At 43.6% G+C, this 12,665-nt stretch overlaps 1 protein-coding gene across 1 annotated transcript; it reads left to right on the forward strand.

The window, feature by feature from the left end:
• Positions 525-11,418, forward strand: LOC109715420. The gene is made up of 12 exons (XM_020240396.1): positions 525-1,072; positions 2,356-2,612; positions 3,063-3,215; positions 4,089-4,515; positions 4,636-5,313; positions 5,408-5,982; positions 6,176-6,421; positions 6,624-6,706; positions 7,328-7,398; positions 7,822-7,908; positions 8,088-8,181; positions 8,873-11,418. Exons 1-12 carry the CDS (start codon positions 622-624, stop codon positions 11,151-11,153), a joined length of 5,403 nt encoding a protein of 1,800 aa, XP_020095985.1. The 5' UTR covers positions 525-621; the 3' UTR covers positions 11,154-11,418.

The following is a 12,665-nucleotide window of genomic DNA, read 5'->3' on the forward strand; positions in this document are numbered from 1 at the left end:
TTTTGAACTGTAGTTTGGATTCAACGGTACATAAGCTTTCGTCCCGAATTTGTTTTTCTTAGTACCACTGGATGACCCTCCAATCCCAAACGGATGCACTTGCAAACCGGTTGGGGAACAAAATAAAAAATAGAATGAAGTTTGAGGACAATTGCTGCAATTAACCAAAAATAATAAAAAAAAAAAAAAAAAAAAAAAAAAAAAAAAAAAAAAAAAAAAAAAAAAAAAAAAACAGAGAGTAATGGATACGTTTCGCATAAAGCCGTAATTAGGCGTCGTGAAACAACGGATCCAAATAGGTTTAATGGGCCTTAAAAGGCCGAAGAATAGGCCCATAGGCCTAAATATTGCAACAATCAACTCTGACAAGGCCTGAAACAATATTATTACGAGGCCCAGGAACAAACCCACCGACCCTATTTGTGCCTTAAAAGCAAATCCGGGTCCACACAAAGCCCTGGTCCCTTTGTTGGGTCACCTTGTAGGTCTCTGTAGATCCCACAGAACCCCCGAGTTAAAGCATCGCGTGTCGTGCTCCTGCGATCCCCGGAACCCAATCTCTCTCGACCCATCCATTAACCCCCCTCCGAACCCTTCTTCGTCCTCTGCCGAGCTCCTCTAATGGCGATCGTCGCCCCTTCCTCCCCCGTAACCCTAGACTCCAAGCCCGAAAAATCCGACTCCGAGAACCCTCCTTCCTCCTCCGCCCCCTCCGCGCCCATCGAAAACCCTAATCCCAACCCCGTAAACCCTAACCCTAACCCCGTCGTGGCTCCGCCGCCCCCGGCCGTTCCATCCTTCGCACCGTCGTTCCGGCCCTTGGGAGCCCCGCACGTGCCCCAGTACTCCCCAGTCCCGAACCCTAGCTACCCGATGGCCCCAAACCCTAGCATCCAGCCTCCGGGGGTGGCGGCGATGCCTCCGGGGGCCGCGGCGGGTGGTGTGGGAGTTGCGGCGGTGCGCCCGGTGGGGATGTATGCGGTTGCGCCTGGGCAACCGCCGGTGCACTATGGGCAGGTTCCGAATGGGTATATGGCGGTTCCTCCTCAGCCAGGGGTGATCCCTCCACCCGGTGGGTTTTCTTGAACTACTATTCTCCCTTTATGATCAGTTTCATCCTCTGGCCTTTCTTTTGCTAGATTATTATCTATAATGATTTGGCTTTGATTCGTTGATTATGAAAGTAAGAGTTTTACCTTTGTGTTAGATTTTTATGTCATGAAATATTAATTAAATTAGAAAATTGGCGATATATTATGCTAAGTGTTCTATTGTTAATAGAAATAAGCGCATGGGAGACACTGAGTGACAGTATATTAAGTGCTCTGATAAGTTTTGTATTGTCATGCTCTGTGTCGAGATACGCATATGTTGATTATGAAAGTAGAGGGGATGGGTTGATGGGTGAAAAGGAGTTTTTGGCAAAAAAAAAGAAAAGAAAAAGAAAAACATAAGCTGTTGCTTGGAAAGGGATGCTCTTGATATCGATAACTGGTATTTTCTGCTACAGCTTTGTGTTGTCGTTATTGGTGAGAAACGTCGGCAGTCGCCATTCTTGCAGTTGTTAAAAGATCACTTCCCCTCTATGTTGGTATGATTAAATTTATCTAACTGCATTTCATTTACACAAATGGTGCTGCTTTTGGATTCTTTTTAATGAGCATTTATCTAGGTTTAACATGTAAAAAGAATGAAAGGGTAAATTATTGTAGTTGCTCGTTTTAGCTTGTACCAGTTTTTTGAGACCAAAGAACATTTCCACTCATGGCCAATGGATTCTTAATTCATCAACAGTGGATCAAACTAGCATGTGAGTGCCTGTTGCGAAATTTCCTAAGGTATTATAATATCTTTATCAAGCTGTCCACTGCGCATTCTTTTTTCCTAAATTCTCATTCTCCTCTGTTTCATCGTGCTGATTTTTCTTCAATTAGAAACCTAGATATAGAGGTACATTAATTGTGCTTTCCAAATTGAGTAGTACATTACACTGGTGTGAACTCTGCATCTGTTGCTACCCACTTTTATCTGGGGTAACTGCTGAAGGTGGTGTTCAAGGACATAGAAGAGGTAAGACGAACTTTACACATCTCTAGTTTCATGAAATAGATATTATTTTTATGCATCTGCCCTCAGGTTAATCGTTCAGCTGGTGATATTTGCCTAGCCTGTGCTGCGAATCTCTTGTATTCTTGTATTATGTGGTAACAATGTCTGATCATTTCTCTTCTTTTTTGGTTGAGCATCCTATGTAAAGCAATACATTTTAAAGATGAGTAAGCACTGTTTGATAAATTTATGTATCCTGTCTGACATGTTTGCATAGATATTGCTTTTTTTTTTGTGTTTATGCAGGAGTGCCTCGTTATCCCGGCCCATACCCTGCTATGATGCGCCCAGGTTTTCCCCCACGCCCAATCCCTTCAGTCGGCGTGATTCCACAGCTTCCACGGCCTCCTGTTCCAGGGATCCGTGGTGTTCCACCCATTGTGACCCCTTCAGTCAGACCTGTTGTCCCCATTGTTGCTCCAGCTGAAAAGCCACAGACTACAGTTTACGTTGGCAAGATTTCTCCCTCAGTAGACAATGAGTTTCTCCTTTCTCTTCTCCGAGTGAGTTTCTGTTTGTACTGGAAACATGAGAACATATTATATTCCCTGTAATATCCCAATATTGCAACTTGGTCCCTGGACTGTCCTCTTGAACAAGTTGTTCCCTGAACTTTCTTATACATTGCAATTCCATATCTTGCCATAGAAAGAAAAGCTCATATCTGTTTGCTTTTGATATGAAATGACCTTTTCAACCCTGTTTTAAGTTAACTGAGAAAACAAGTCATTTTATAGGATATATAGAGGGGTCAAATTGTTATTTTACAAAAAAGGAATTTATTTTATTTTTTGATTGTCGAGGACTAAAGAGTTTAAGTCAAAAGTTCAGGGGCACAGCACATTATCAGGTTGGTTCAGGGATCAATGACACATTTCTCCCAATATCTATGATGGTATTCTCTATTTAGTGTTCTTGTTAACCAAATCCTTGCGTTGTATTTTTGGTTGAAGCTGTGTGGACCAGTGAAAAGTTGGAAGCGTGCTCAAGATCCTAGTACTGGCACTCTTAAAGGCTTTGGGTTTTGTGAGTTTGAATCTGCTGAAGGAATTCTTCGCGCACTGCGCTTGCTCAGTAAATTAAACATTGACGGTCAAGAATTGGTGGTAAGTTATGTAATTGTTTTTTTCCCTTCATGTACAGGTTCGATGCTACGCAGATGTTTTCATTTGCCAGTAGTTATACTTCTCTAGTGCAGATAGTCTGCTAATTAATTCTATTTGTTGAGAGATCTATAGATTAATGGGTGTTTCTACAATAATTTTTTATTTCCTTCAAATAGTCTCTCTTTTTTTTTCCCCCATCTGTCTGATTATAATGTGAACTAGATGAATTTTCTTTTATTTTCTTAAAAATATGAATCTTTCCACAATCTGTAACCTCTTGAGCTTGTTTTTGCTGGTAAATTAAAGATACTACATTTGTTATTTATAACAATTAGTGAGTAGATCAAGTTTTATGTAATTTTGATAGTTTCATCAAACTACAAGCTTGCTTATTTAATTTCCGTGGCAAATGCCTTTTAGCACCTGCTAAATTCTATTGACTCTCTTAGGGCTGTTTTATGGTTGAGGTCTTTTGTAACTAAATCTCATACTGTGGGGGGAGAAAAGGCTTATATGATGATGATGATGCGAAGCATGGGATGACTATGACACTGCAACATGTGCCTTAAATTATATATACACTTCTTTATTGTTTTTGTACTAATCTCATACTTTGGGGCAAAAGGGCTTATATGATGATGATGATGATGATGCGAAGTGTGGTGATGACTATGACACTGCAACGTGTACCTTAAATTATAGATACACTTCTCGACACAGGCTTATTTCCTAGTTAATTGCAGTTATTTTTGCTTATCTTTCTTTGTGTATTGTATTACATGGTCTTCAAACTTCTGGTGTCTTGTCTTTTTTTTTTTTAATTATTATTATCATTAATGCTTCTTTTTATCTAATTTGAATTGGAATCACCAGTTAAACATTAATCAAGCGACCAGGGAGTATCTTGAGAAATATGTTGAAAAGAAGACAGAAAGGGAAAAGGAAAAGATGAAAGAAAACGAATCTGGAGGTGGCGATAAAGAGAGTGAAAGTATATCTGGTAGCAGAAAGGAGTTGCTGAAGCCAGCCACAGAGGAAGCCAAAAAGGATTCGGAAGATTCCAGTGATAAAGAAAATCAAGAGGACTCACAGAAATTTGGTGTTGTTACTGATGAAGATCGTGAGGCGGACAGAGATGCTGTAGAGAAGATTAGCGATATGATTGAGGAGAGACTAAAGACCAATCCCTTGCCGCCTCCACCACCAGTACCGCCACCTGCTGATGGCTTAGCTAAGTCACAGTCTGAACTTGCTTCCAGATCAAGAGATGGCGATTCAGAAGTCGATGTAATGAAAAGTGGTAAAGCCAAGTCAAATTAGTTTCTCATTGTCATTTTAAAGTGCAATTCCAGCAATAATTAAAATTTACTTGATACCCTACTGTAGCTGATATTAAATATTGGAATCACCTTTGATGTAGATGCTGCCGAAGAGAAGAATGATGAAGAAACCACAAGTGAAAACAAGGCAGCAACTGAAAGTGACAAGCCTGGAGTAAGCTCACCTGATAGGAATAGGAGTGATAGGAGTAAAGAGCGAGAAAAAGAACGTGAGAAAAGGGAAAAGGAGAGAGAACTCGAGAGATACGAGAGAGACCGCGAGCGCGAGCGAGTCAGAAGGGAGCGAGAGAGGGAACAGAAACAAAGAGAATCGGAGCGGTTATATAGGGAACGTCTCAAGGAATGGGAAGCTAGAGAGAGAGAGAAAGAGTATCACCGGCAGCATGAGAGGGAGAGAGAGAAGGACAAAGAGCGGGAGCGCCGGAGGGAGGTCTTGAGGCAGGAGGATGAAAGTGATGATGATGACTCGAGGAAAAGAAGGCGGAGAAGCAGCACTCTCGAGGATAAGAAAAGAAAGAGGCAGCGTGAGAGAGAGGATGATGCGGCTGATAGATTAAGGGAGGAGGAAGAAATTGCTGAAGCTAAGAGAAGAGCAGTTGAGGAGCAGCCAAAAGAAGTTGAATTAAAGCCTTCTGTGGTAGTGGAAATGGAGTGCGAAAACCCTATAATTCCCGAAGAAAGAGAAGATGCTGAAGGAAAGCAAGTAGCTTCAGATCAGAATTGTGAGGTTGTTTCCACTAATGGAGATGTTAATGTTGGTAAGTTTATTTGCATTTGCCATGTATTTATTCTCCAATGTGTATTTATATCTGTAATGTCTAAGTTTTAATGATGTGGATTGGCAATCAACAGGTGATGGAATCCATAGGAACAGTAACGGTGATGAACTGAACATGCAATCGGACCAAGCTCCTGACCTTAAGCAGAATACCAATGGTCCAACTAAGAAGCTGGGATTTGGTTTAATTGGTTCAGGAAAAAGAACAAATGTTCCTTCTGTTTTTCATCAAGAGGACGATGAGGATGTGGAGGAGAAAAAGATGAGACCCCTCATACCCATTGATTACTCCACTGAGGAATTACAAGCTGTCCAAAGTAATGCTTCTGGGGCACCGCCAAATATTGCTGCTGCTGCTGAGTATGCCAAGCGCATCTCCTCTGCTAATCCAAAGGAAGAAAAACATGAAATAGAAAAGGATAGAAGTAGGCGATCTAGTGAGAGATCGAGCCACCGAGATCGTGATAGGAATGATGATGAGGGTAAGGAGAGGATGCATGAGAAGATGTATGATCGGGAGAAAGATCGAGAAGAGAAACCTAAAACAGAAAACAAGAAGCTTTTAGATGCGAAGCAGTTGATTGACATGATCCCAAAGACTAAGGAGGAGCTATTTGTCTATGAAATTAACTGGGCAATTTACGACAAAGTAAGACTGCATTCTCTTGCCTAGTTGTGTTATTTTCTCCTTTTGCTTTCGTGTTGATCCTTTTTATGAAGTTTTAAAGGTGTTTTTGCAACCTTATAGCGCTCACAGCAAATGATTTTACTTGTGCAGCTTCCTGTGTAATTCTTTTAATTTATGTTGGCTATTTCTTTAACGTATTTTGTTCTTCTTGTAGCTTGAGTTGCATGAGAGAATGAGACCTTGGATTTCAAAAAAAATCACTGAGTTTCTTGGCGAGGAGGAAGCAACATTGGTAGACTATATTGTGTCCTGTACCAAAGATCATGTCCAGGCATCAAAGATGCTAGAGTTGCTTCAATCTATACTAGACGACGAAGCTGAGATGTTTGTTCTCAAAATGTGGAGGATGCTGATATTCGAAATCAAGAAAGTTGAGACAGGCCTAGCAGCCAAAAGGATTTAAATGTCAGGTTATTTTCTTTTCCTTTCTAGATTCTTTTTTAGGCTGTTTGTGAATTAGTTTTGTTTTTGAATTTATATCGCAGCAGGGGAGAGGACTATTAATCTTTTATGTTTCCAAGTTGAACTCAGTTGCACTTTTTTCCCCCGCTATGCTAGTGATGACACTTCTGCGTTTCTTCTCTAGTTTATTTTATTTGCAGTCCTATTATCATCTCGAAAGAGTGGCTCTCAAAGGTCTTTTACTGCAACTGGAACTTGAAACTTTGCAGCACACTTCTCTGGAGTAATGTTCTCTGTTGATCTCTGAGTATTATGTGTCATCATTCAGTTACGTATGCTGCTGAAACACATCTTTGTATTATCAAGGGCGCTGATTTTTATTTATTTTCACATAATAGTCACCTCAAGTCTTTCATTTTTCTGTACAACTTCTTAACATGTTACTGTTGTATAATATTTTAAGATATATCTTTTGTCACCTGAATGCCAACCATCTACTGGCTGTGTTTTGCATCTTGTCGAGTGAATTCTTCGTGGTAGTATTCTGGAGTAGAATTATCTACTCTTTTCTACTGCAGTGATAGCCGGGAAGCTTTTAATTTTCTTGGTGGGTTTTGGTATGTGGGGGATTGATTTTAATCCTTCAAGTTGCCAATGATCTTTTGTGAGGTAATCTTTATGCATGGCAGTGTGTTTGTCTTATTAGTTTCTTATACACTGCGTGTTATATTATTACTTTTCCTATGTGCTATCAATTGCTGTTATAGTCTTTCGCATTGCCATCTATTCATTTCTGTCTAGCTTGTTCTTTCATTGATTTTTTTTTTTTTTTTAATTTGCGATGTTATTTTTATTTTTTAACGTGCTTGACAATCCCAATGTGTGGATAGAATATTACCTGCAGGTGCAATGTGGGATTGAAACCTCTAGTTATGGTCAAACTGATGGGGCAAATATCACTACCATCGCCTCGAGGTAAGTATTTTTGCTAATTTCGTTGGATCCTTTATCATTGAGATCCTTCATCCTCGGTCTTTCCCACACAAAAAAAAAAAAAAGAAAATAGAAAAAAGAAAGATATAGGTCGTGATGCATACTCGTGTAAAAATTTGGTCAGTTGCCTCTGTTCAATTACAGCTACACAAATGCTATGTCTCTGTTCTGCTTGGTGAATCATAATGCTATTATAATAATATAATATATATACGCCCCCTATTTTTTTTTTGTGGAGAGAGAAAGGTTGCGTACTATATTATTCACCTTGTTTACTTTTTCTTTTTTTTTCTTTTTTTTTAGAATTGAATTTAATTAAAAATGTAAAGCGGTTAGGCATAAGATACTTAATTTTTACCCATTATAATATCATGTCCTTTGTGAGATTGGCATGCTTTATGCTAGCCGACCAAATAGAAGTTTCAACTAGTAGCTTGGCTGTTTTGCTCCCAGAAATATTGCCGTTCCTAGAAAAACAATTATCTGACAGAGGTATTCGGATGCTCAAGACAAAATTACTCGCCGCCATCTAATGCACTGGTAAGTTTTTCTTCGCGGCTGAAAAAAAGTTGCCTATGAGCCTCTTTCCAAAAGGGAAACCAAAAAAAAAAAAAAAAAGTAAAAATGACAAATGTATGGAACATGACGTCCTTCATCCAATGTCCTTGTAGTTCGTACAGACTTTCTGCACGTTCTGAAGGTCAAAGATGGCAGCAAGTGGAGTAAATATGTACAGCTAAGAACGATGGCAAAAAATGATAAACAGTATGCCACAGAACAATATCTAGCTCGATAAGAATGGGTTATTCCAAACTTTACGATTATGGCAAAATGGAGGAGGATGAATTAACGGGAAAGGAATATGGCATGTTTAAGTTAAGGGGAAAGGAATATGGCATGTTAAGTCGCGCCCCGGGCGTGTGCTTCTTGCATCTGCTGATTTGCAAGGCAAGAGACATCTCATCTGATCCTTCCTTCTCCCTTACAAGCCAAGCAAAAGACCAATACTACGTTCAACAGATCAAGCATACCTTAATAATTGTTTCTGTGAGACTCCTGTTATTAACTTGTTATACTGTGATATCCCCTAGTCCCTAGATAGGTAGGTAACTAGACTAGTTTTCATTTCATTTCATATTCTATCCTCTCGATTATATTTCCTCTCATTAACGTGCTACACCCGCCAGTCATTCATTCCCATATTTCTCCCTCAGTTCCTCACCCACTTTCTTCCCGTCATCATTCCTTCACTTCGAAACCGGAACCGAGTCGGTCCACGCGGCGAGGCTATCAATTGCACCCTTTCAAAGTTCCAACCCCCATCTCTCAAATTCAAAAATCTCCCTAAACACAGTAGGGCTGACGACACAATCTTTCTAACAAACCAACCACTTCCACCTCATCACCCACTCCACAGTTCACACCCAATCCTACCTACGTCAATCAAATTGCAATAAATACCAAAAACAAAGAAAATGCTGAAGGAATTAGGGAAAAGACTCAGCAGTATCAAGGCGCATATAATATTCGAAAACCCCATCGCAAAGAAGAAGAAGAGGAGGAGGAGGAGGAGGAGACAACAACAAACCGAAACCCAAATTCAAATCCAAGCACCCTCTTCCTCTGCACGGCCCCCACCTTGGATTCCTCCAATTCCTGGGAGTATTTCTAGCACAACAATGACTCACCGCCACGATGGTCATAAGCCATTCCTCTTCCCCGGGGTCCAATCCACCGTTCTCCCCGACCCCTCCCCCTTATTCTCCCCCCAACTCCTCTCCTCCCCTCTCCCCACCAACTCCTTCTTCCAGAACTTCGCCCTCAAAAATGGCGACCAGCCCGAGTACATCCATCCCTACCTCATCAAATCCTCCTCCTCCTCCCTCTCCCTCTCCTTCCCCTCCCGCTTCGCCACCCCTTCCTTCATCTACCAAACCTTCGTCCCGGACCTCACCGTCTCCTCCCCCTCCGCCTCGGACGCTAACCCTAAATCCCACCTCATCTCCTCCTTCGACGACCTCAGCGTCACCCTCGACCTCGTCCCCTCCTCCCTCCGCTGCTTCCTCGTCCGCGGGAGCCCCTTCGTCACCGTCTCCACCCTCGGCTCCTCCCCCGCGGACCTCTCCATCGCCACCATCCACGCCTTCCTCTCCGTCGCCCCCAACGCCTCCTTCACCAAGCACAGGTTCGAGCTCAACAGCGGCCAGACCTTCCTCTGCTACTCCTCCGCCCCGCTCCGCCTCGCCCCCTCCGGGGTCTCCCTCCTCACCGCCCCCGCCTTCTCCGGCGTCGTCCGCCTCGCCTTCTTGCCCGACCCCAGCTACGAGCCCGTCCTCGACCGCTTCAGCTCCTGCTACCCGGTCTCCGGCGCCGCCTCCCTCGCCCGCCCCTTCTGCGTCGAGTACAACTGGGCCAAGGAGGGCTGGGGCGAGCTGCTCCTCCTCGCGCACCCGCTCCACCTCCGCCTTCTCGACCGCGCCTGCGGCGTCACCGTGCTGGAGGACTTCAAGTACAGAAGCATCGACGGCGATCTCGTCGGCGTCGTCGCGGATTCCTGGGTGCTCAGGACTGATCCCGTGTCGCCCACTTGGCATTCGATGAAAGGCGTCAGCGAGGATGGCTTCGCCGAGATCGCATCCGCTCTCTGCAAGGACGCCGACGGCCTCTGCTCCGCGCCCATCGCTACCACTTCGTCCTACTTTTACGGGAAGGCGGTCGCCCGCGCTGCCCGGCTGGCTTTGATCGCGGAAGAGGTCGGCTTTCCCGACGTGATTCCGGCCGTGCGGCAGTTCTTGAAGGCCTCCGTCACTCCGTGGCTGGATGGGAGCTTCGGCGGGAATGCTTTTCTCTATGATCACAAATGGGGCGGGCTCGTCACCAAGCAGGGGTCGGTGGATTCCGGCGCGGACTTTGGTTTCGGGATCTTTAATGATCACCATTACCACTTGGGTTACTTTATATACGCAATTGCCGTCCTTTCTAAGCTCGATCCGTCGTGGGGAAGGAAGTATATGTCTCATGCTTATTCGATGGTCGCCGATTTCATGACTTTGTCCCGCAAGCAGGATGCCAGTTATGCTAGATTGAGATGCTTTGATCTCTGGAAGTTGCATTCTTGGGCGGGAGGATTGACGGAGTTTGCTGACGGGCGGAATCGGGAGAGCACGAGCGAGGCGGTGAATGCGTATTACTCCGCCGCCCTTTTGGGATTGAGCTTTGGCGATACCCACCTCGTGGCCATCGGGTCGACACTCGCTGCCTTCGAGATTCTCGCCGCACAGACGTGGTGGCACGTGCGGGAGGGGGAAGGGATGTACGAGGACGATTTTAGTAGGGAGAATCGAGTGGTGGGAGTATTGTGGGCTAATAAGAGGGATAGCGGGCTCTGGTTCGCTCCCCCCGAGTGGAAGGAATGCAGGCTGGGTATTCAGGTCTTACCGTTGCTGCCGATTACTGAGGTTCTGTTCCAAGACGTCGCGTTCGTGAGGGAGTTAGTGAAGTGGGCGTCGCCGGCTTTGGCGCGGGAAGGTGTTGGGGAAGGGTGGAAGGGCTTTGCGTATGCGTTGGAAGGGGTGTATGACAAGGAGAGCGCAATGGAGAAGACTAGGGCGTTGAATGGATTCGATGATGGTAATTCGCTCTCGAATATGCTGTGGTGGCTTTACAGTAGGGGCGAAGATGTGGAGGGGGTAATTGCGTCCGTGAGATGCTGCTGGTATCGGCATTACTGCCATTAAAAGAGAAGTATATTATTATGTGTTTGGTTTGATTGCTTCTCACTTAGGTATGCATGGATTTGCTTGCGGTTGGTGAGCAGATCATGATCTGCCGAATAAGTGATACCGACACAAACTGCATACTGACGTGTTGAAGTGAGAATACCCTGCTACCTTGGGTTGTATCGGGCACTGAGTATGGTACAATACTAGTTGATTTCTTTCCATATTTGTGGGACAAATTATAAATAAAGTGTGATTTGCAGCGGAAACTTATGAGGTTCTCCTTTTTTTTCTTGATTCTTCTTGTCCAAAAACTACTAGTATGCTGATTTTCTTTTATAGCTGTAAGTGTGCACTGGTATTTGATTCACCTACATCAATTAACTCTTATCTACATTTTGATTCATATATATGCTTGCTTACACGTATGCGCAATCTATATATGGGTATATGGGCTAATTTTCGAGCTTTTCAATTTACATGCATGCGTGTGTTAGCCTATTGTTCGAATTTAATTGTGAAGTGATTAAGCTCGCGATGTTTGGTCACTTTGCATCGCCATGAATGGTTTTTTACTTCTTATCTTGTGGTGGTTATGTGTTATGATAGCTTGAGAATTTCCTTGCTGGATAGCAAGTGGATTCTAAAGTTGAATCATTGTTCGAGAGGCAGTAGTGGGATGTGAAAAACACGAATTAAGTGCCACCCTTCTAGTCTAAACTCAAACACGAATGTAATCGGAATTTTGTAACTTTGAAGAATTTGTCCGTCACAACTTCTAGTCTAACCTCAAACAAAACTCTAAAAGGCCCCATTTGGTTTGGGGCCCCCGTTTGGTTCGGATAATAAGCGGGGATAAGTATAACTAAATCGAAGAGCTTCGATGGCTTGGACAATGGCAATCTTGGCCCTAGCTACTGATAGATAATTGATGGACTGGAATTATGATAGATAATTGATGGACTGGAATTATATGCCCATGAACCTCGACATAATGGCTAAGTAGTTTGCCCAATGATACTTCATAATGTAACACTTTGTGGTTTCTTATTATCAAGGGAATTATTTTTTAGGACAAAATTCTCACAAGAAATCATGTGTTTGGAGTTACACGGTCCGAACCGGATCGACTACTTCAGTCGATGCCTGTTATCAAGTCGAATTAAAATTGTCTAATATTTTCACTCATTAGCCCCGCAGGCATTTGCAGGGAGGTGTATTTAGAACTCGAGGTTATGCGCTGCGTGCGGTGAGAAATGTGATGAAATATATTTTGGGCTGATGTTGTGCGTTGGGCAAAAATAGCAGGCATGATGGGCCGAATGGGCTGTATTGGTCGGTCCAAATCTACTCAGATGTATGTTAAAACCTGAGCAATCCCGGTTCATGCGGTCCAGGTTTGAACTCGTCGTGCCGCTAGTCTCCTTAAACCGCCGCTCATTCTCACCGGCGCCGACGTCGCCATGGCGCGCACCGGCTCGGGAAAAACTGCCGCGTTCCTCGTCCCCATGTTCTTGTTAGTGGACGTTG

Source organism: Ananas comosus, linkage group 9 (assembly GCF_001540865.1).
Source record: "Ananas comosus cultivar F153 linkage group 9, ASM154086v1, whole genome shotgun sequence".
Lineage (NCBI taxonomy): Eukaryota > Viridiplantae > Streptophyta > Magnoliopsida > Poales > Bromeliaceae > Ananas > Ananas comosus.